This window comes from Diplotaxodon limnothrissa, linkage group LG18 (genome assembly GCF_057381915.1).
Source record: "Diplotaxodon limnothrissa isolate DT_005_m linkage group LG18, D_limnothrissa_male_GT1.1, whole genome shotgun sequence".
Lineage (NCBI taxonomy): Eukaryota > Metazoa > Chordata > Actinopteri > Cichliformes > Cichlidae > Diplotaxodon > Diplotaxodon limnothrissa.
Window position 1 is genome coordinate 3,958,443 of NC_140613.1, and position 25,099 is coordinate 3,983,541.

The 25,099-nt window shown below is 40.6% G+C and overlaps 1 protein-coding gene across 1 annotated transcript in view; it reads right to left on the reverse strand.

Moving 5' to 3' along the window:
• Window positions 1-2,519: 2,519 nt before the first annotated feature.
• Window positions 2,520-25,099, reverse strand: part of LOC146612854 (uncharacterized) — a 51,747-nt gene continuing 29,167 nt past the window's right edge. Inside the window, exons 1-3 of the mRNA XM_085378337.1 lie at window positions 19,860-20,027; window positions 11,863-12,202; window positions 2,520-4,519 (exon numbers count right to left, since the gene is read on the reverse strand). Of these exons, the coding sequence (XP_085234463.1) occupies window positions 2,778-4,519; window positions 11,863-12,187 (2,067 nt within the window). The 5' untranslated portion in view covers window positions 12,188-12,202; window positions 19,860-20,027 and the 3' untranslated portion in view covers window positions 2,520-2,777. Of the gene's footprint in view, window positions 4,520-11,862; window positions 12,203-19,859 lie in introns of the transcript that reaches the window.

Here is a 25,099-nt window from a genome sequence, read left to right on the forward strand (position 1 = left end):
AGCTTCAGCAACATCAGTAAAGAGAGATTTTAGTGTCTGTAATATCACTTTGTGTGAGTTTATTCACAGGAGACATAACGTGAAACACTGATGCTGCATTCAGGGATCATGTAAAAGACGGTAGAGATTTTCCAGGTCACAAATATCCTGAAACACTTTGCCTGTGGTGGTTTGAGAGTGATAGTTAGTGTGAGCAGATGATATAATCAGAGTAACAGAGCAGGAAAGGAGTAGTGATGTTCAAAAGATCAGAGAGTTATGGACGTATGAGATTATGGAGAGACTTTTAAAATTAACATGATCTTTTACAGGAAGCCAGTGAAGCTGTTGAAGGACAGGAGCTTTATGTTCTATGAAACATCTTAATGTTACTGCTGTGTATATTCACTATCCCTCCTCTGCAAACGTGAATAGTGTTATAGAGTTGAAAAGAGTGTCTGACAGGATCTGAAGTTTAAAGCGAGATTAAACTAGAAGGGAAGTGCAGTAGGTTAGGGTGATTAAGGATAGAGCTGGAAATGCACTAATGAGGGCATTTCAAATGCTCCTGAGAGGAGTACTTTTATTAGGTTCACCGGGAGGAGGCCTTGTCTGCTTAGGCTGCTGCCCCCGTGACCTGGCCCTGCATGAACGGAAGAAATTAAATGGATGGCTGGAAAATAAAAAAGAGAGGAGGACAGATGGCAGAGAGACAGTGCATGAGGAAGTGCAGGAGATTGGTAAGGGGCAGGTTACAGCAGCTATGAAGGATAATGAGTGGAAAAGCAGTTGGTCCAGATGACATAACTGTGGAGGTATGGAGGAGAGAGGGCAGTGATAATTACTTTTTCACACAGGGGCAGGTAGGTTTGGATAGATTTTTTCCTTAATAAATAAAATGGGCGTTTAAAATTGCATTTTGTATTTACTCGGATTATCTCGGTCTAATTTTAAAATTTACTTGACGGTCATGTCACATGATCGTGTGTCAAATATACAGAGTGCAGGCAGGGTGGAGTGGGTGGAGATGAGTGTTAGGGTGATTTGTGACAGAAGGATAGCTGCAAGAGTTGAAAGGGAAGGTTTAAAAGATGGAAGCGCCTTGAGGCGACTTATGTTGTGATTTGGCGCTATATAAATAAAATTGAATTGAATTGAATTGGAAGCGAGACCTGCTTTGATTTATGGTTTGGGAAATGTGACACTAACTAAAAGACAGAAGGTCAAACTGGAGAAAGCAGAGCTCAAGGTGCTCAGATTTTCATTGAGAGTTGCCAAGATGGACAAGATTCATACATCTGATGGACAGTTCAGCTCAAGCATTTTGGAGGCAAGGTTAGAGAGGCAACATTGAGATGGTTTGGGCACGTGCAGAGGAGGGCTAGGGCAGAGGGAAAGGAAAGTTAATGACTAGAACTTTAAAGGAGGAGGAAAAGAGGAAGAGAACAGAGGACGTTCACAGATGTGGTGAAGGAGGACATGCAGTGGATTGGTGTAACACAAGATGAATCAGATGTAAGCAGATGATCTGCTGTGAAAATCCCTAATGAAACGATACGCACAGCATATAATAGCTGTGTGTATTGTTTTTATGCCAGGAATTACTTTTGAGAAGCGAGAAGATGGTTTTAATGGTTTATTTTGTTTTGCAACAGATGTGCGAAGTTTGACAAAACAGTAAAATTCCTCGTTTCAGATGGAGGATGAACTGTGGGGCTGCACCAAGGTGCAGTATACAGTATATCAGGTTCATTCCGACCGTGACTCATGCAAAGCTCCTGCAGTGTAACAACTTTCCTGTAACCAAAATACCATTATAAAATTTGATCTATGGTAAAAACACTTTTCCCATCTTGTTGAAAAAAATATTAAATCCACATTTGCACAAAAGGTTTGCTTCTAATCATTTCAGTTGGTTACTTCGATGCATCCCTCTCATTAGACTGCACATTAAACCAATAGAGTAAATATATTTCATATCAAGCAGGTCAAACCCTATGTTACTGAGTTCACATCAAATTCAATACAATTAATTGTTGACATGATCACCAAAATTGATAAAATTTTCATGCAGTTTGAACTGTGAACCTGCTGCTAAACAAGAACTATAACACAGACGAGGACATGTTTATTCAAATAGTACAAAAAAGAAAAAAAAATCTGCTTCTACATTTATATAAAAAATATCAGTAACCAAGAAAAATGTGTGAAATAAGGCAGAATTTATGTTTCCTTTATATTTTAGATATTACTACTCAGAAAAAGATATAAGGATTACTTTTAAAACTTTACTTGAACTGCATAAAACTCATAACCATTCAACACACACTGAAGGTTAATTTTCATTAATATGAATAGCTCGTCAAGTCCATAATGACGTATTTCTGTCCTATGTGTGGCACTTTCTTGCTAAACTCTGAACAACTGAATTAAAAGTTTTCCATAAAAAGCATGAAGTTCATCTATCCTTGATTTTCTATAAGAAAGGTATTTCTTAAAACACAACCTACATCTACAACTTATGTTTGTCATGTCTACAGCCTAAAACAAAACAACAAAAATAAATTCAGACAAATATAAAATCAGGGTTTCCGCTACATCAGGGGTGTCAAACTTATGCCCCACAAGATAATTATTGATTATCCGAAAAACAGCAAGTGTAGTGATACAGGACAGGTAGACACTGCTGCCATTCATCATAAGAATAGGACAGCAAATTGAATACATGATCGGTACAGTTCGTTAATGTTATGGAAATAAAATGCATATGAGATCAGCTTTTTAAGTGAGTGGGACACTTAACTAGTGTGACTTTTCATGTGATTTTTCAGGTTTGTGGCATAACTGAATCTTTTGTCACAGATGCTACAAGAGTGTGGCCTTTCACCTGTATGCCTTCTCATATGATTTTTTAAGTGTATCATCTGAATAAAACTTTTCTCACACACACTACAGGAATATGGCTTTTCACCCGTGTGAAGTCTTGTGTGAGTTTTGAATCCTGTTAAGTCACTAAAAGTCTTCCCACAGGTGCTACAGGAATATGGTCTTTCACCTGTATGGATTCTCATGTGTCTTTTCAACCCTGATAAGTCACCAAATCCTTTCCCACAGGTGCTACAAGAATATGGCTTCTCACCTGTGTGAGTTCTCATATGTCTTGTCAAGTGATTCACCTGAGTGAATCCTCTTCCACAGACACTACAGAAACGTAAGTTCTCTCCTGTGTGAACTTTGAGATGACTTTTGAATTTCAACTCATCACTGAAACTTTTTCCACAGGCACCACAAGTATGTGGTTTCTCACCTATGTGGACTCTCACATGTTTTCTGATTGCTGATGAATCACTGAAGTTTTTGCCACAAGTTCCACAAGTATGTGGCCTCTCACCCGTGTGAATTCTCATGTGTGTTTCCAGTCCTGATCGCTGAGTGAATCTTTTGCCACAGGTGCTGCAAGAATATGGTTTTTCACCTGAGTGGATTCTCATATGATTTTTGAATCCTGAAAAGCTACTAAATCTTTTCCCACACTCACTACAAGAATACGGCTTCTCACCTGTATGTTTTCTCATGTGTGTTTTCAAGTTTACCCTCCGGCTGAATACATTCCCACAGTAGGTACAGGGGAAAGGTTTCTCACCGGTGTGCGTTCTTAAATGGCCTTCCAATATTGATTTTTTTCTGAATCTTCTCCCACAGGTGCTACAGGAAAAAGGCTTCTCACCTGTGTGGATTGTCATGTGACTGTCCAATCCTGACTTCAGTGAGAATCTTTTCCCACAGGTGCTACATGGATACGCCTTCTCACCTGTGTGACTTTTCATGTGACTTTCCAGTCCCGCCTTTATAACAAATCTTTTTCCACAGACGCTACAAGGAAATGGCCTGTCACCTGCATGATGTTTAACATGAATTTTGAAAGGTGATAAGAAAGTAAACTTTTTCCCACAGGTGTTACAAGTATATGGCTTCTCACCTGTATGGAGTCTCATGTGAATTTTCAAGTTTACCATCTGAGTGAACCTTTTTCCACAACTGCTACAAGTATAAGGTTTCTCACCCGTGTGAACTCGAGCGTGTTTTGCTAAGTGGCAGTCAAACCGAAATCTTTTTCCACAAGTGTCACATTTTATAGGCTTTTTGTTTGTATCAGTTTTACCCTGACTCTCTGATTCGAGAGAGGTGTCTACTGTGTTACTCTGACTTCTATTTGTCTGTTGTGATGTGTTCTTCAGCTCAAAATGTATAATCAATCCTGAGAGCACATGCTTGCTTTCTTCCTGTTTTTGGCTTTCAGTTTCAGAAGACTTGCAAGAAAGGAGCAGGTCAGTGTTTGCTCCTGGAGTGACCGTAAAAGTATCAACCTCCTGCTTCACTGCAAGCTGCTCTCCCTCCTGACTGATGCATAGCTCCTCCTTTTCATCTTTAATCTGTGGGGGCTCTGAGTCCTGGTCCAGACTGGAGCTCCTCTCCTGGTTACAGACCTGCTGGTCTATGAGTACTTCTTCCTCCTTACAGTCATGTTGTAGTGGGAGGTCTGCATAGACAAAAATGATAGAAAACACACACATATTTGAGAAAATATCATGTAATTTGCCATCGGAAGTTCAGTTATCCAGGTGGAAAAAGTTCTAAAGAGTAAAATCTATTTATTACATCCTCACGAAAGCCCTTAGCTGTAATCCTCCACTCTGCAGTAATATAGTTTTTTAAATCAGTATATACCTATGTATTTCTCGGACACATTTTAGATTTTTCCTCTTCTACTTATTACTTTTTATATTACTTAGGGGTGAATTTAATGCTTTAATTGCAATTAATTAATTTGAAAAAAAGAAACGCGTTAAAAATTAAAGCATTTAATCGCACTTTGCGTTCCAAGAAAATCGCAAGTTTTGTCCATGTCATGATTTCCTGGTATACGATTACACTGATGCAAACAGCTACAAAAATGGAAGACTCAGAAGAAAGCATGCTGCTAGGACTGATCGCAGGCAAACTTCATTTCCAAAAGACTACTAAGTAAAGCCTTGATAAAAGTCTGGTTTTGTGCAAACTGTGCACAAAGGAGTTTGCATACCACCAAATCACTTCAAGCTTACAGTACCATCTAAATGCAAAACATGTTGCAGCGAGCACAGAAACTGTGGGAGCTGTTAGCTCCAACAAAAGGTGCCAGCAGCCCAAACTTGATGAAATGACTGGCTTCAGGACCGACATTAGTAAGTCAACATTGGACAACATTTAGCATCAGTTGATCCAACTTTCCACCTGAAAGACTATTCAGGTAAATTCAACAGCTTTATGACACTGAAAAAGCAAGCAAAATTAGATGCATTACACACAGTCCTGCTAATACGATGGAACTACACCAGGAGCAAACACGACTGGGGCAACAAAAAGAGCCACTCATACAGGATATTTCCACACAGTGGAATTCAAAGCGGGATATGGTTTCTTGTCTACTAAAGAATCAAGAGGCTGTTTTTGCTGCTTTAGACAAACAATCAAATCAGACAAACTCCATCTGAGCCAGTAAAACTCCAAAAGCTGACTGTCCTCAAGCCATGCAAGTAAATAAAACTATTTTCAATTTATTGTTGTTGTTTCTTCAAAAAGCTCTATAGTTGACAATTAGTGTGTAGATTAATATTTACTTTCTTGAACTGTCTACTACAGGTTTGTGACTGAACTTCTTAGAGGTGAGACATGTCTCATGTCCAGTGGTTTTACCTGCTTTCTGCCATCTGCCTCACACCATGGAGGTCTCCGATGATGAATCAAACTACATGGTGAAATTTAAGATCCTTCACAAAGGACATACCCCAATGTGTAGCAACACTCAACCATCAGTGGCTCAAGATAGCTACTGTACTTGACCCACCCTTTAAAGATTTAAAGTGTCTTAAAATGTAAAGATGCCACTACAAAGGAGCCAGCAAAGACAAAGAGCCTCCTCCTCTCTTCATTGTCTTCGGACTCTGATTCAGATGAGGAAGCCCTGAGTACCAGGGCCCTGAGTTTGTACAGAGCAGAATACACCATCAATGAAAAAGACTGACCGCTGCACTGGTGGTCGAGTCGAACAGGGACCTACACATACAGCTGTATGTCCTTGCCATGTGAGAGTCCCATGTGAGAGTGTTCCCCACTTGCAGGTCACATAGTAACAAAAAAGAGAGCTCACTTGAGCTCTGAAAATGTGAACAGGGTAGTTTGTCTAAGTAACTGGCTGAAAGAGACAGACAGCAACTAAGCATAGAGGTATTGTGACTCCAATAGGTTTGTTGATTTTTGCACTAAAATGTTCAATGATCACACTGTTTTAGCCTAATGTACAAAATAATTTTGGCTACGGTTACTCAGAGTCTAAAGGTGAAGCTGGTTAAATAACCTTTAATGTTTCTGCTTTATTTTTTTATTAAGAAGAAAAACTGCACTTTATGTTGAAGTTTGTATTACTATTTAAAGACGATACGATTTTGAAAATGTATTTAAAGTACTTAAAATAAGGCTTTATTTTTAAGTCTGTTTAAGTTCTTGTTTCTCTGTTTTGAATTGAAATTCAGTTTAAATACTTTTTTCTCTCAGAAATTAAGAGTTTACATTTACAGCATTCATCTCCATGTCCATAATTTGATTCTGTCACCCACTAAAACCCTTTTAAATTCAAAAAACCAAAAAAAACCACAACATTTGAGCTTAGGGGAAAATTTTCTTGTGCGAGCAAATGCGATTAATCAAGATTATTTAATTACAAAGCCTCTAATTAACTAGATTAATCTTTTTAATCGAGTCCCACCCCTAATATTTATTCATTTATTTAGAATAAATTGTACAAAGTTGCTATACGTTTTAATGCATCAAGCAGGAGTAGCACTTCTTTTTTGATATTTTTCCACAGTACAATGTGGAAATTTTTACAGCCTTTTTTAAAAAAAATTAATGTGTGGGCAATAATAAGTCCCAATTTTTAATTTTTAAGGGATGGAAACAACATAAACTAATTATTTGAACTCCACTTTCTGCTTTTATTTGGATAGAAACCTCAACTTTTTCAGGGGACCACTGTTGGCGTTCCTAAGCAACAGTGTCCTGGGTCTACCCCAGGTACTCCTCCCAAGTAGGATATGTCCAAAACTCACTGCCTAGAGGGTGTCGTGGAGGCATCCTTTAAACTGTATAATGTTAAACAGGCTGCCTGGAATTATTTTGTTGTTTTAGCTGTGGAGGTGTCATAAAATCTGCTGCGAGTATGTGGTTTGTCCCTTTTTTAGGACTACTACTTCCTTCAACATCTGGTAGTTGTTTTTCTTTACTGTTTGCTATAACTGTGTAATAACAGAATAATAACAGGAAAACACAAAACAGGAACATGAAATTTTACAGATTTTTACTGAATAAGGTACTCAGAATGTACATGAAAAAAAAAGATTTGCAATTTGCAATTTGAACTATAAAACAGACAACAAATATGTGAACTTTCGTTTGTTTGTTTCTAGGGGTCTCTAATTTTTTTTCTAAGCAAGTCCAGACATTTTTGGCCTCTGGTGGAACTCCAAAAAGCAGTTCCTTTCGAGCTGCAGGCAAAGGCCTACATTGCACTGCTGGCATTTCCAAGGAGTGCTCCTCTTTCAGACAGTGCACTGCTTCCTTCCCAAGGTTGCCCTGTGCCTCTTTCCCATATCTCTAGTGCTCGTAGGGACAGGAAAGTGTCCTTGACTTGGGAACTCAGGCTTGCCATCCAAGCAAACACCTACGAGGTGTGCAGCAAGCTCCTCCTGGAAGGCCTGCCGTGTCTTGTGTTTCTGTTGCTTGCTGATGCACAACTCTTTGTGAAGAATGAAACTGTTGGTAACTGCAATGTCCAGTAGATGCTGGAAAACTATCATGTTCAATCTTTTGGTTTTGCAAAGGACTGAATTTGTTCCTAGCATCTGGTCTGATGTGTCCACTCCTCCCATGTATTTATTGTATTCGGTCACAGCTGTCGGTCTGGGGACAGAAACGCTCTCAAAATGTCCATCTTCATTTTTCTGCCAGCGTAACACTGTGTCCCCACTGTACACAGGGTGGACGGTGGTACAGATGGCGACTTCTCGACTGTCCACCCACTTTACAAATAAAAGGTCACCATCCCTGATCCACCGAATGGAGCCTCTTGGTGATCTTTTATGGAGAGCATTTTCCTGAGAGGATGGAACACCCAGTCTGCCCTCCCTGTATGTACCACAAGCCCCAAATCCCTGCTTTTTCAAGTGTTGGAAGAAGCCTGGGCTGGTGTAGAAGTTATCACAGTAGACAATATAACCTGATCCCAGAGAGTCTTTGTCCACTAGTGATGTAACCACATCAAAAGAGAGTCCTTTCTCTGATGTAGGGCTGCCACAAATGATTATTTTGATAGTCGACTAGTCACCGATTATTTATGCGATTAGTCGACTAATCAGATCATCATCCACTGGATGTAAAACTACAGCTTATTGCACCAGCAGCATCTGCTCTTATATAACTATCATTAGCTTTTAAGGTGCTAACTAAAAATAAAGACAAGATGATAGTTTATTCAATTTTAATGAAATTTGCAGATTGTTTCGGTAAAGTTTAATAAACTCCTTGCTATCTAAAATATAACAGGACACCGGAGTATATTCTCCAGCATCTCACACTTCTGATAATCAGCTGTCTGCTTGACGTTTATACAGCTGTGTAAAAACTATAACTTTAATCTCAGCCAAACCGATTTACTCAGGAACAAATAAAATACTAAAAAAAAAAAAAAAAAAAAAGCCAAACAACAACATTTTTAATTTATCTAAGTGACTCATATATATTTAACTTGAGTAGCGAAAGACGGCGGTGGGTTTGAAAACAATTTGCCGGGAGTCCGGTGTTCTCACGGCGCTAGTGACCTAGCCCCCGGCTAGCTATCGAGCTAGTGGGTAACAGACGTCTCCGAAAACGTCGGAGCGCTTTTGAAAATATGTGGTGTCTTGATAAACTGAGCAGATATTTGAGGTTTACACAGCTACATTCTCGCCTGAAAATATGTTAAACGTTTATTTTGTGACCCAGAAAGAATAATAAGAGTAATATTAAAACTAACTAGCTACCGCCATTGTTGGAAACTAAGCTGGGCCGCGCTATGAATTCTGGGACACAGCTGCTTCTTCTTCTTCGGGATTTAACGGCAGCTGGCATCCTTGTACATGCAGTGCTGCCATCTTCTGTTTCAGTCCGTTATTACACTCTTAAATCCTGCTACTTCTGCGTCTTTTGCGATCTTACAAAGCTTCAAACGACACGTCGACTATTAAATCAGTCGTCGACGATTTTGATAGTCGACGTAATCGTGACTAGTCGACAAATCGTGGCAGCCCTACTCTGATGACAACTTTGATTTCCCTGTGTATAGCTTGAAGTCTATGATGTAGCCATTTACATCAGCAAGAACAAAATTTTTTAGCCCCCACTTGGTGGGCTTGGCAACCATCCTCTCTTCAACTGAAATGTGCTGCTTTGGGTGGTAGTTACTCATGCAACGACTTCTCAACATCTCAAGGAGAGGTCTGACCTGGTGAAATGTGTCATAGTCCTCTGTGCCCTTTTTCTTGCCATAGGCCACATCTTCTTCTGGATCACTGATATGAAGGTTAGAATTGATGGCCATAAATCGGTCTTTGGACATAACAGTGGCAGGAAAAGGAACATGAAAAATTGTGTTACTCCTCCAAATGTCTACCATTTTTGGAAAATTGCAGACTTCCATGTAAAGTAACAAGCCCAGGTACTTTTGTAGTTCTTCTGATGTAATTTCCTTCCATGCAAACGTTTTGCCCTTTTCCTTTTTTTTTGCCGCATTCTTGTTTGTGTTTTCACACAAGCATTTTAGTACTTCGTCATCAAAAAATTTGGAGAAGATATCACCTGGGGATTGTGCAGCATTGAGAGGAGGTTGAATACCAGGGGTTCTCTTTGGTCTGAATCTTGGTGGTTGAGGGACAGCATCATCTGGGTCTGCCTCTGTTCTCCAAGCCACTGGACGATGTGGCGACCGGCTGCGAGAGGCATCACCACCAGCTCCACGGCTTTTCTGATGTACATGGCACCGGCCTCGACTTTGGCCACAAATGGCACGGATCCCTGCTGAAGTCCTCAACATGAATGAATGAAATCCACCCCACCCCAGCAAAAAAAAAGAAAAGGAAAGAAAAAAGTTTCTGTTATACTTGCTGACCCTCTTTTCTGTCAACCAACCTTCGTTTTCACAGGGTTGCGTTCACCCTGTGCCTGGGATAATGAACCTAATTTCAATAGAAAGCGCAGAGCCTCTGCTTTCAGAAACTGTTGCCATTTTTTCAATTGTGTGAACAGCTCAAAAGTTACGGTAGGTTGAAAAAAACCTGTCACCAGCAACAGGTTAGGGCTTAAAGGGTTTTAAAAGCCTGAGGACTTTAAAGTTGCTCCTTTCAATACAGAGGTGGAAAGGCACTTCTGACCAAACTCCTAATTTCTCTAACATAGAGCCCATATACCCTTCAGAAGATGCTCATTTACATTTCCCATCACCTCCTCGCAACAGATATAACATGCACAGCAAAAGCAGTACGGGTTCCCCTTCAAGTCTCCCGCTCCACTCTGCCTCACTTTCTGAACATTTGAGATATCCAACTTCTTCCACTTGCAGGCGCAACTCATCCCCGACGCAAAATGGACATTCACCCCTTTCTGGCTGAGAACCATGACCTCATTTTGAAGGTGCTAGTTATCTTTCCAAACACTTCACACTTGGCTACAAATGCAAGTTGGATGATAAAACCAAAAATAGTCACATCAACTGTGAAGAGCAGAGAGGAGATTCTGAGGCTACCAAGGCAGAAATCCTATGCCACTTTGCAATGCTAGAAATTCTGTCACTAAAAATTATGAAGATAACTGGTGACAAAGGGAAACCCTGTCAGTTCAACTCCCACCAGGAGTAAACATGAAACCAAGCTGTCACCACAGTTGCACCAAGTCCAACTCCTCTCAGTTCCCAAGATGGTTTTAGAAGGACTAGCAACATCACCTCATCTTAGATGGTTTTCAGATTTTCTGAGAAAAATGCCCAGACATCAGATCGATAAAAATAAGCCATTGAAATTATTCAAATTAAATAACCAAAGTACTGTACTCAGACTGGATAAAATGCTGTAGTAAAATCTAAACTTTACTCCAGGGGTGGGGGAACTCAAGGGCCAGTGTCCTGCAGGTTTTAGATGTGTCCTTGATCCAACACAGCTGATTTAAATGGCTAAATTGCATCCTCAACATGTCTTGAGGTTTTCCAGAGGCCTGTGAATGCACTAATCATTTGATTCAGGTGTGTTGACCCAGATTGACATCTAAAACCTGCAGGATACTGGTGTTCTGACAAACCATCCTACTTTGGCAAAACATCCTACCATAAGTAGTTTATGCACATTTCTGCTGTCACAGAGTAATTCCAGCACAAATTTAAGTAGGTATGACTGTTTGCCACTTAACTTTGCCCATCAGAGTATGCTTGTAGCTCATATTCATAAAGCCAGCATGGTTTGTCACTTAATTTTACCAGTCAGAGTATGTTTCTAGCTAATATTCAAAAAGGTAGGACGGTTCGCCACTTAATTTCGTGTTGTGCGCATGCGCAGAAACAACGGGTAGGATGGTTTGTCAGGTACAGAACACTGGCCCTTGAGGCCTGGAGTTCCCCCACTCCTGCTCTACTCATTGCAGTTTTCCCTTAAAATTTTCCTGTGCCTGTAAACAAATAAGAAACTTTGAGCTCTGATTAAGGTCAAAGTTATTAAGATTCATATTCCTGTGTCATCTCATTAAGAACTTTTTAGTTATACATACCCAAGTTTTCTTTTGGTTTCCAGATTTTATCCAGAAGACTGAGCCGTTCTTTACCAGTCCAAACGATGATACCATCAACCTCCTCCTTCACTACAAGCTGCTCTCCCTCCTCACTGATGCAGAGTTCCTCCTGTTCATCTTTAATCTGTGTAGGCTCTGGGTTCTCCTTCTCCAGACTGGAGTTCCTCTCCTGGTTACAAACTTGCAGGTCTGGGTCCTCCTTTAACATCATGTTGTTATCAGAGGTTTCCTGCTGATCTGGGTCCTCCTTAATCATCACGTTGTTGGAGGTCTTCTGTTGATCTGAGTCCCTCTTGCTGGTCATGTTGTTGTGGGAGGTCTTTGGGAACAAATGTACACAAGAAAAAGGTTAGTAATGTGATGACATAGTACAATGCAGTAAAACCATTGGATTACCTCTAACAGAATTAGATTTTAAATGTGGGAATACTACACATATGTAATTAGAGTCAATTTTGCATCAAATGTTCTCTGCAGTTTTATAAGAGACCATTTTTAAAAGATAGCGATGAGGTCATAGCTGTAGTGATTTACTGAAACATGGAAAAATACAGAAATAGTGTATACATGGAAAAAATGAGCCTGTCTTACTCTAATAGCTTAAAAATCAATATTTGTGATAAACACCTTTATTCTGAACTCTGTTAGTCAAGTTCTTCTTGAAGGACACTTCAAGCTTTTCTTTGGATGTTGTCTGTCTTGTTGTGTTGTTCATTGTCAAGAAGTCCCTACACTGCTTCACTAATGCTGAAAAATAAAGCTCTGCTAAGACACTTCTTAGATGTTCTTTTCGTTTTCCTGATCTACTCGGTAAACACTGATAAGAACTTGAGCCAAACTTTTTTTTTTTTTACATTTGGATTCATTACTCGCTTGATGACTCCCTCACTAACAAGTCTCATCATAGGCGATGCTTGCAGATGACAAGAAAGCTCGGCTCACCATTCCCACTACCAGTGTTACTAAAAAAAATGAGCTCATATATGCCACTGCCACAGAAATAATAGAAACACTTTGGTATGAGATCAAGAACGCATGCAGAGAAAGTCCCCTGTGGAGAAGAAGGTTGGAAGCCAAAAATCAGGGAAGCCCAGAGGGGGTTAGTCAGCTAACAGAAGTACTGAACGACAGGTCCTGGATGAATAAGATATACAACAAGGTGCAAATAACTAAGGTTCTAGAAACAAAAGCTCACACCTCTCGGCACTAGGCTGAAGAGACAAGCAGAGGCCAAGAGAATAAATTGCCTCTTCTCCAAACATCAGTCCAAGGTGTACTCTCAGCTACAAGGGAACAATAATAAGAGGGCACCCAGAGATAAAACTGAACAATACTGGAAGAACATCTGGGAGAAAGAGATGTTGTATACCACGAGCGTTAAGTGACTTGTGGACCTGACAGCAGACCACGGCAACCTCCCAGAAAAAGAGGCAGTCAACATTATGGACCTGAGGTGATCCACACCTACTATCTGAAGATGCTAACAGCACAAATAAATGTGCTCATAACAGCAGGTACTCACCCAGACTAACTAACACAGGGCAGAGAACGCCACCATTGAGCTACCAGCTGATTACCTGTGTCTACACAGCATGGAAGCTCATCCCAGGTATCATACCAACCTAGCTAAATAGTAGGGGTGCAACGATACACAAAATTCACGGTTCGGTTCGGTTCGATACTTTGGTGTCACGGTTCGATATTTTTTCGATACAAAAAAAAATGTTCATGCCTTTTTAATTTGTCATTTATTAAAATTATAAATATATATTTTAACACAAAAGTACAGTTTTTAAATTTAACCCTAACCCTTGTGCGTGTTGTTTTTTAGCTCGTCATATTGCAGCCACAGAAATTCTTTTGTCCATGAAACCATAAAGCTGCACTTTCTTTTTGCCTTATAGTCTGATTTGTCATAACTTCTCCGTTTTGTGGTAAGCTTTTCTTTGGCTGTCACTTCTTCACCCTGACCTGTCTTATTTGGCTCAGCAGAACTAAAATATATATCTGTCTGTGAAGGTTCTCAGTCATCCAGGTCATCGTAGTGAAATATATATCCTGCCGCACTCACATAAGCTCAGCGATTCTCTGCGCGATCAACCTCTCACATGTTTAAGCTGCGGGAGATTTCACTTGTCATGTTTGCATAGTAAGCTAACAATTAATAAGACGATGTCAGAGGAATTGGTGCACAAATTATCATCACTCACAGATCAGTGCTGTCGCTCTCTATACACAGTTCGCGCGATTGCAAAGTGAAAGCAAAAAAACAAGCGCAAATTCAAACGCGATTTCAATATGTCACATATTGACAGTGGCTCACCCAATGACATAATTACCCAGCTACATTTCTGAAAGAATGCAAAAGCATTGACATATATTTTTCCTTCCTACAATAGCCCGACAGGCAGGGGAGAGATAGCCCCGGGACGTCGGGCTAGCGATTTTGCAAGCCCTGTATCTGATTGAGGAATCACTCATCTTTGGAAAAGAGAGTTTATTACAGAGAAATGTCTCTTTCCAAAATAAAAGCTATACTATCCGCTTCTTCTGGGCTATATTCTCAGCAGCATATTAAACATATCAGGTCTCCATAAGGAGAATCCTGTGCTAACAGCTGTCTAAATGACTCGGCTAAAGTTTGTAGCATGCATGCTTGTTGTTTTTGTCTTTGCACTAGGATGATGTCGGTGTAAATGTGCAGTCATATTCGTTGTGTTCCCACTAGTGCTTTCAGGTTAATCTCGTTGAAATAACCTTAACGCCACAACACGGCAAATCTCCGTTAACGAGCTACCCTATACAGAGGGGCTAGACGGCCAACACGTTAACGAGCTAACTGCGCTAACACACTAGCTCCCACCCATGTAATTGAGCATTGCATGGCACATCCAACATACTGTTTTACTTTAGTCCATGACTCGCTTACCTTCAGGGTCATACGTCACATGAAAACCAAAATAATTCCAAACGCCAGATCTGAATGAGGGTGGGGAGGTCCACTTCTGTCTCGCTAGCTTGCCCTGCGCTCTTCCTTCTGACCATGCTGTCTGTGTTGAGTGCTCAGTGAATCTGCGTTCGACTACTCCGCCTAGGCTGCACTCTCAAGCCTAGGCGGAGTAGTCAAATGCAGATTCACTGAGCGCTCAACACAGACAGCATCGTCAGAAGGAAAGTTGATAAAATAAATTACAAATTTTGTATTGTTCTTTTTTTTTCTCCCCTTTGGTTTTCTTTCTTTCTCTCCCCCTCTTTCTTTCATTCTTTCCCCCTGTCCTATCCCACAGTCATGTCTGTCCCGTTTGCAACTGAAAATAAAATAAATTCATAATTATAATAAAGCTCAATCAAATGGACCAATATGATGATCCACTTAAAATAAATCCTCTTGGCATCTTTCTTGGCCTCAAGACAACAATTCTGATGGCTATAGATCCAAACGGGACACAAAAAAAAAAAAAAAAAAAAAATTGAAAAAAATTGTATTGTTCGATACATATGCGTACCGAACCGAAAGCACTGTATCGAACGGTTCAATATCGATACGAATATCGTTGCACCCCTACTAAATAGGTACATGAGTCAACACATAAGTGCATCTCTAAAAGGAGTAAGGCAATACTTTATCGATACAGGGACACTAAATATTGATACGTTATTATTATATAAATTATCTTATATATTATCATTATTATTTTTGCAAATACAAAGTGAACCTTTTAATACTGGGATACCGTATTTTCACGACCATAAGACGCACTGTACTAAAAGGCGCAGTCTCAGTTATGTGTGCCATTACTGTATTTAACACACACATAAGGCGCACTGGATCATAGGGCGCATACAAGTACCGTATGCGTATTTAAAAATAAAGCGGGAGCAAACCTGAGTTTGGTACTCACATTTTTATTATCAGTAATCGTCATCATCAACAACACACAAGCATACAAGTGTGCGTATTTAAAAATAAAGCAGGAGCAAAACAAAGTTTGGTACTCACATTTTTATCATCAAACCCATCGAAGTCCTCATCCTCTGTGTCTGAATTGAACAGCTGCGCTAAATCTCCATCAAACATGCCAGGTTCACTTTCTTCACTGTCAGAGTCACTTTCCGTGCCGTGCGGCTCCTCGGAAATGATGCCGGCTTTTGCGAAAGCTCGAACAACAGTGCCAGCAGACATGTTAGCCCAAGCATCTACAATCCATTGGCAAATTGTGGCGTAACTTGCCCGGCGCTGCCTTCCACTCTTGGTGAAACTGTGGTCTCCATCGGTCATCCATCGCTCCCAGGCCGCTCGCAGCCTTACTTTGAACGGGCGGTTCGCACCGATGTCCAGCGGTTGGAGTTCCTTTGTCAGGCCTCCCGGAATGACAGCAAGCTCACAGTTCATTTGTTTCACTAGTTTTTTCACATCGGCTGTGAGATGGGCACGCATAGAGTCACAGATTAAGAGCGATGGTGATGCGTGGAAAAAACCACCTGGTCTCCTTACATACACCTCCCTCAGCCACTCTTTCATCATTTCCTCATCCATCCAGCCCTTTTCATTTGCCTTAATGATGATTCCTGCTGGAAACTTCTCTTTAGGCAAAGTCTTTCGCTTAAAAATCACCATAGGCGGCAGTTTCTGTCCATTAGCATGGCAGCCAAGCACAACAGTAAAAGAAGACTTTTCATACCCCGTTGTGCGTATCGCTACCGTGCTGGTCCCCTTCTTCTCCACAGTGTGACTCACCGGGATGTCGAAAGTGAGCGGGACCTCGTCCATGTTTGTGATGTGGCTGGGCTGGATGTTTTTGTCGCCGATGTGTTTGCTGCAGTAGGAGCGGAAGATGGCCAGCTTTTCCTTATAATCCGCTGGAAGTTGCTGCGCTACCGTAGTCCTGGTCCGGATGGAAAAATGGCACCGTTTCATAAAACGAAAGCACCAAGACGGACTTCCTTGGAAATGTTCAATGTTCATCTCTTCAGCTAGTGAAACTGCTTTTAGCCGAATGGTGACCGTCGAAACGCTTCTCCCACTCGTTCTTTGCTCGATGATCCACCGCTCGAGTCTTTCCTCCAACTTGGGCCACCTCGCCTTATGTCCGCGGAAACTCAGCTGCGTTTTCTTGACCTGCCGGAGCTTGTTTTCTTGCTTCCTCCATTTGCGAACCATCGATTCGTTAATCTTAAATTCTCTCGCCGCTGCTCGATTTCCATGTTCCTCCGCGTAGCTGATGGCCTTCAGTTTAAACTGTGCTTCGTAAGCGTGTCTCTTTGCCATTTTCAGGGTTGTTAAAACAACGATGTCCTGCATAACGCACATACCTGTTCTTTTACACAGGTATGTGCGATAAAGTCAACGCACACACTTCACCCTTTAGCGTTCTCATGGTGTTCTCTACTACGTCCTCATTACAACACACAGGGCGCACTGCGCTATAGGGCGCGCCGTACTTTTTGAAGAAAATCTAAGACTTAAGTGCGCCTTATGGTCGTGAAAATACGGTAATAAAATCAGTTGCTTTTCAGTCTGTTGTTGCTGTTCTAGTGAGTACAGCAGCTCAGGAAGTTGGCAAAACAAAAATGAAAGCATCAGAAACAAATCACGTGTGTGTTTGTCTGTGAATGAGAGAGAGAGAGAGAGACTGTGACAGGCAGACAGATTTGAGACACTGTGGCTTTTGCTGCATGTTTAAGACACTGGAGCTCAGGCATAAGTCACTGCCGTGTGTTTTCATGGATAAAGCCAAATTCAGGTTCTAAAATGAAGTAGAAATAAATGAAGTGTAAAGTTGAGGATAGCAGAAAGATTAGCATTATCTTGCAATGTGTGGACATCGCAGATTCATATGCAACTATGACGACTCATATCACAGGGAGCTGGTGACTGCTGTCTCACAACTGAACTAAATCTGCAGTTCGAAAAAAGTAATATATCACAGTTTATCTTATTAGAATACTCAGCATATCACAAAATGTTACAAATTGTCTTAGACATCGTATATACTTGTATGTTTGTACAAGTTTCAGTTCATCACTGCAGCTATGACCCCAACTTTCCCTGTAAAAAGAAAAAAAATTGGCATCTCATTTTAGCTGTACAGGTTTAGAAAAACTCATCATTATATATGATATCTCATAGCCTATGTATTATATCCCTATATTTAAATTAAAATTACATGAATTCTGCTCAAGGTTACAGTTTTACTATATTCCTTTTTGAGGTTAACTGTATGGTTTTAGAAAAAAATAAAAGCAAGGTCCACTCAAATCACATAATGTGTGAATATTACCATGTCTGAACTGCAGTTACATTAGTTTTCACAATAACAAACACAACTGCAGTGAGTATCGATTCAGGTTAACCCAGACTCCGTTCATGGTTATCATCTCCCTATATTACAGTACACTTTTCTGTTGTCACTTTATTATACAAAACAATACACCAAACAAAGTCTTCTCAAATAAAGTCATTTCAATTCAATTTATATAGGAATTTAAATGATAAAAAAATAGTTGCCTCACAGCGCTTTATATTGTGAGGTAAAGACCCTACAACAGGGGTCTCAAATTCCAGCCCTCGGGGACCGGGGTCCTGAAACTTTTCCATTTGTCCCTATTGCAACTTACCTGAATGCAATTAGTAGGTCATTCGTAAGACTATAGAACTTGACTGTATGCTGATGTGGCAATTCAGCCATTTGATTTGTGTTACAGGAGCTCATGAGTGAATGAACATGGTGCAATAAAAATACTTTTAGTACATTTTTCCAAACACTTACATTTAAAAAATGTAAGTGTTTGGCGATCGTGGCTCAACTCCCAACTCAAGAGTTGGGAGTTTGCCTTGTAATTGGAAGGTTGCCGGTTTGAGCCCCAGCTTGGACAGTCTCGGTCGTTGTGTCCTTGGGCAAAACACTTCACCCGTTGCCTACTGGTGGTGGTCAGAGCCTCTGTCAGTGCGCCCCAGGGTGGCTGTGGCTACCATCACCAGTGTGTGAATGTGTGTGTGAATATGTAAAGCGCTTTGGGGTCCTTAGGGACTAGTAAAGCGCTAGATACAGGCCATTTACCATTTACATTTACTTAAGCGGTTAGGGGTTGCCACTTCAGCATGCAGTCAAGTTCTATACTCTTGCTAATGCCCTTATAATTTTATTCAGGTCTGCTGCAACAGGCAGGGACACATGGCAAAGTTTTAGGACACCGGCCCTCAAGGACTGGAGTTTGAGACCCCTGCCCCACAATAATACAGAGAAAAACCCCAAAAATCAGATGAAAAAAGTAATGTGGAAATTACTTCTCCATATTCACAATGCTTTTAATTTTAACTGCAAACAGAAAGAGCTGGATGAACATTTTACAACTAATAAGGTTCTTAAGGATTTCCTGTATTTACAGGTCTCAACCTGAATAGGAATCCAATCCAATCATCAATTCAAACTGCAACTACAGTTCATAGATGGTAACATTATAAACAAGGCAACATAATTTACATAGATTTTGACTCATTTTTCCTTAAATAATACAGTTACGAGATACACTACTACAAGCCTTAAATAGTTTAATAACGTATCATGAATGTATTAATGTATTATAACGTATAATGTAAAAAAAAAAAACTCCTATACGGGACAGCGGAGCAAAACGATAGTTCTGCAAATAAAGTAAAATAAAGACAGTTTCAAAGTTGCAGAATGAACGCGTGTTCCTTTGTGCTAGTCACTCGGCACCCGTACCACAATGTCGGGAATAGAGGAGCAGCACAACTGAAGGTGCGGCTTGCTTGACCGCGACTTCTCGAATAAGGGTTCCGGGCAAAATTACCGCTTTAAAAAAACAGAGAAGCGCTTGTTTTACTTCTATAAAAACGATTAGATGCTGCTCCTTGATTTTAGTCTGTTAGCCTGAAACAACAAATCTGACTAGGATCCAGCATGAGTCGGATTCTTGTGTTAGTTCATTGAGACCGCTACACTTTCACGTACCTATTATTTGTAACTTTATCTCGAGTTTCCGGTTAGTCTCTACCAGTCTGTGCTCACGGTCGATGTCGTCCTCATACTGGGAGATCGTTTCTGAAGATCTGAGAAGATTTCGTCTTCGGCAGCAGCTAATCTCTCCTCGACAAACTCTTACCGATGCCGAAGACTGAATTGTTGAGCAGTAAAGAGGCAAGTCATTTCCGTTCTCCTTCTTTTTCTTCTTCTATTGTACTTCCGGTAGAATACACGCATCAACGTCGCATTGCTGCTCTCTTCAGGTCAGTTTGAAGCTAGTCCTAAACTAAATTAAATAGCTGACTAACTAATGGTATGTCCATACATTTAAAAAAAAAAAGAAATGTCAATATCTGTAATATCACGCTGTCAGATAGTTCATAGGAGTCATGACGTGTAACGATGGTGTTGGATTCAGGGACCATGGGAGAGAAGAGATTATCAAATATCCTAAAACAGTTCAGTGCTACAATCCATTTCAGCCTCCATAAAAAGACAACAACTAGAAGATGTCACAGTATCACCCATGATGTTTGATTAGCATCTGACCGCTGTGCTGTGCAGAGATGCCAGAACAATGATGGAAGGAAAATAAAATAAAAGTAAAACACAGATTTAAATTGATGAAAATAGGAAAAACCTCAGTCTATTTCAGTTTAACAAACTCAGCAAAGACATCAAAATTGATTGAGTTATCATAATATAGACTAATCCAGCATAGAGCGGCTGAGTGAATGTGGTCTGGACTCTGTGGAGGAGAGTCATGGTTTCAGAGACGCTGTAGAAGGACAAAATACCTGCTCTGTGATCCAGGTACACTCCTACTCTGGAGGAACGAGGACCTGAGACAGGAGTTTGGATGTTGTTGTCCCAAAAAGTGTCACTGATTTCATCTTGTAATCGGAAGGTTGCTGGTTCGAGCCCCGGCTCCAACAGTCTCGGTCGTTTATGTGCTGTGTTTGGATCCAGTGTGATTTCACATAAATATTTTAAGAATTCAGCTCTGGTCTTTGCTTCTGGTGGATCTGACAGTAAAACATCCACTTCACTGACTGTCAGTAAGACGCAGTGTTGGGGAGTAATGGAATACCACATCATAATGAGGCTGAAGGTGTTTCTCACAGTAAGATGCCAAAGATACTAAAGAGGACTTGAAGGATTTCATTTTTCTCTCAGTGCAGACATCACAGGCCACATCTTCAGGTCCAGCATAGCAGTGATCAGCAGGAGCAGCTTGGAGTCCAGTCTTCTTCAGCTCCTCCACTAAATCTGCTAACATGGTGTTTTTCACCAGGACAGGCCTCGCTGTGAAAGTCTGTCTGCACTGAGGGCAGCTGTATATTTTCTTCTCCTCCTCTCCATCCCAGAATCTTTTAGTTCAGTTCATGCAGTAGCTGTTTTGACAGGGAATAGTAACCGGATCCTTCAGTAGATCCAAACAGATCTTGGTCCAGCTGAACTCCTTTCTGCGCCATTTCTCCTCTCAGTGTCAGTGACTGTGTGAGTTTGTTTTCCTTATAACTGAAACTAGTCTGAGCTCTGATTGAAACAACATGTGAATGGGGCCTGTCAGCCCTTACACATAACCACATTTTGGTTGCACCTATCTTCAAACTGGAGATTTAAAAGGGAGGAAACGAAGAAATGTATAAACAGAGGAGGTGCTGATTTAGACAGCAGCTTCACTGTAAGAAGTAAAGCAGTATGAGAGAGAGTGGCCATGTTGAACCATTTCTAGGACCTTTTTAAAAAAAAATTTAAACCCTTTATAAAAGTTTTGTGCTACATTTATAAACTACCAGACCCCCGTCATCAACGAGTGCCCAGTGGAGAGAGTGGACAGCTTCAAATACCTCGGAGTTCACATCACGCAGGACCTGTCATGGTCCTGTCACATCAACACCGTGGTGAAAAAGGCCCGACAGCGTCTCTACCACCTCAGACGCTTGAGAGACTTCCAACTGCCCTCCAAGGTGCTCAGGAACTTTTACTCGTGCACCATAGAGAGCATCCTGGCGGGAAACATCTTAACCTGGTTCGGGAACAGCACCATGCAGGACAGACGAGCTCTACAGAGGGTTGTGCGGTCAGCTGAGCGCACCATCCGCTCCGAGCTCCCTGACCTGCACTCAATCTACAGCAGGCGGTGCTGGACTAAGGCCAGGAAGATCGTGAAGGACCTCAGCCATCCCAACAACAGACTGTTCTCTCTGTTGAGGTCAGGAAAGCGATTCCGCTCCCTGAAGACCAACACAGAGAGACTGAGGAGGAGCTTCTTCCCGCAGGCGATACGGTCTCTCAATCACACCACCACACAGTACTGACCCACACATATGGTTCTTACACACACACTGGACTTTCTGGACTTTGGTTTTGCACAACACTGGTCACTATATTCTTCATTTCCGGTTAATACTTGTACAGCTGCTGTTATTGTGTATATATTTATTTAGATTTAGATTTCTTCATACATTCTTATATAGTTCTATATTGTGTATTGTGTATTTTGTTGTACAGTTATTTTATTTTCAACTTTAATTTATATATTTTATCTTATTCTTCCCAGTTAAATTTACCCTTCATTCTAATTTGTGTTGTACAGTTATTTCATTTTTAACCTTAATTTATATTTTATTCCTTCCTAGTTAAATTTACCCTTTTTAATTTTTCATATTTATTTCCTTTCTTATTCATAGCCTTTTCCTTTTTTGTTTTCTTTAGGTCACGAGCAGTTGTCCAAGCATTTCACTACATATCGTACTGTGTATGACTGTGTACGTGACAAATAAAAATTTGAATTTGATTTGAATTTAAACTTGAAATGCCTTCGACCCCAGTTTCTAATAGACCCTTGTTAAAGGTGACTATTAAAGCTGAAATTGAACAGAAATGATATGAAATGAAATCTCTGAGGATTTTTTGAATAAAAATAGCATATTTAGAATGTAACTTCAAGTAAAAAGTGTATTTTAATCTTTGTCCATGTAAGTTGAAAACACATAAAATCCCAGCTCATTTGGCTGCTTTGATTGGAACAGATCATGTTTCAGATTTTTACTGACAAGTCAAATCACTTTTTTTATGTACCACATTTAAAAACAGGAATATCTCCAATGTGTTGTATTTCATGTAGACTGAGGACCCCAGATGTAGAGTCTGGGATTACATGAAAATCTTTTTATTGAAGGTGACCCAAATCCATGAACAAACAGAGAAACACGAGGGAAACATTGGAATTAGGAAAACTGCAGGAAACATAATGGCCACGACGCACAGGAAACAGTCTGAGGGGAACAGGATGGTGTGACAAAGGGCTAGGGGAAGACAATCTGTTTATCCCCTAGCCTCTTTTCCTTGACCTCCATATTGTTTAAATGGAGACAAAGGTATGAAGGAGAATTGATAACAAGTTAAGAAAAGAGAAGAGTGGTGCTGAAGTCGAACGCCCTTACGTGATGTTTTGCGCCATGTTAAAACTACAAGAAGACAGACTACATAATGTGCACCACATGTTCAAACCCTGTTAGTTTATGTAAGTCATATAAGTGAGAACAACATGTGAAAAATATCACATCATTAAAAAGATTGAGATTTTAAAGAAGGTACATTGAAGGCCTGATTTGCTAACATCTGTAGCAGTGCAAAGTCTTCTTTTGATACTATAAAGCTGCTGGATTCATTAAAGAGCTTCTGTTTCAGTGACAACGTTTTAAACAAGAGTATTTTTGCAGTTACCCTGATGACATGTGTATTTGCAGGTGTTTTACTTTCAGGACAAATATATATCAATATATCAATAACACATATAATAACACAATAATTTAACTTGTTTTGTAAATCTGTCCCATAGCCTAATAAATTAAACATGGAACAGTGGAACTGCTTTCCTCCTTCTTTCCTCCTCCAGCCATGGTCTGTGTTAGTGCCAGTGTTTTTCCACAGAGCCGACAGGTCCACCTCTGGGAGGAGCCACCGTGTTCCTGCTCTCACCTGTGGGTAATTAAGCTGTTGACTTTTAAGGGCAGCGCTCTCAAATTCTTTTTACCAGATTCTCAGCTAACCACAGTTAGTGCAGGCCATCAGTGTGTTTTGTAAATATCATAGTAAATTACCTTGAACCTCTCATTCATAGCTACTCACCAGATTACCAGATACAAATCCTCTCCATAGAACCTGCATTCGGACGCTGGACCTCTTGACAGTCTTCATAGTCATGGTTTTTGCTCACTACACACACCTGCCTGCCTCAGCATCAGGAGTTTTGGATTCCTTATCACTCACCCAGACCACTCTCCCCTCCGTGCAACTGATCCACTTGCGGCAATTAAGCAGCTAAAAGGAACATTCAGAACCAATAACTGCCAGCATTGTCCTGGAACCATTTACTCTTATTTGTCTTTGTCTCTTATAGTCTCTCTTGTTGTTTGCATAGCTCAGGTTGCATAAGTGCTCCATAGTTTTGGCACTGTTCATGGCACAAGTTTATACTCACTGCCCACAGTTCACAGTTGAATAGCCTCGTTGTATATACACTTGTTTTGTAAACTAACTGTCACTTAATCGTTGCCAGTGCTCCGTCTGCGTCCTGCATTTGAGCTCTTTTTTCTCGAGTTGGCTACGGCTGTCACACTCCTCCAAGTTTAGGATTTCTGTGACTGCAGTAAATTTCCCTCCGTCCATCGCTTATCCCACAATGTGATAGGATTCTCTTCAACCATGATTGAAATTGATGTGGAGGAGTGGCGACATGCTTTAACACATAACACTTTAACAATGACTGACTAAACAAAACTCTCCTTCAAGAGGTCACTAAGGTGGTATCAGATCTTAACATTGTATTGCTGATTATTTTCTCGTGGGTGGTGATTGGAACAAATGAGTGATGGATAGATGTCCCCCAAAATTAGGGAAAAGTGACAATGACATTTATTAATGGCTTTATAATGGATAATAATTTAATAGATGCATGGAAAACATTAAATCCAGTGCTTCAGCGGCGACACAGAGATCACACACAGCACATGGAGTGGTACAACACAGCAAAGGACAAAGGAAAGCACGGCTTAAATACACAAGGGAGTGACGAGGGAATGGAAAACAGGAGGGAAACACAGCTGGGACTAATTAGACATGATCAGACATGAGGACGCAAAACTAGATACACTGACATAGGACATGAGACCGTCAAAATAAAACAGGAAACATGAGACAATCACAAAGACGCAGAC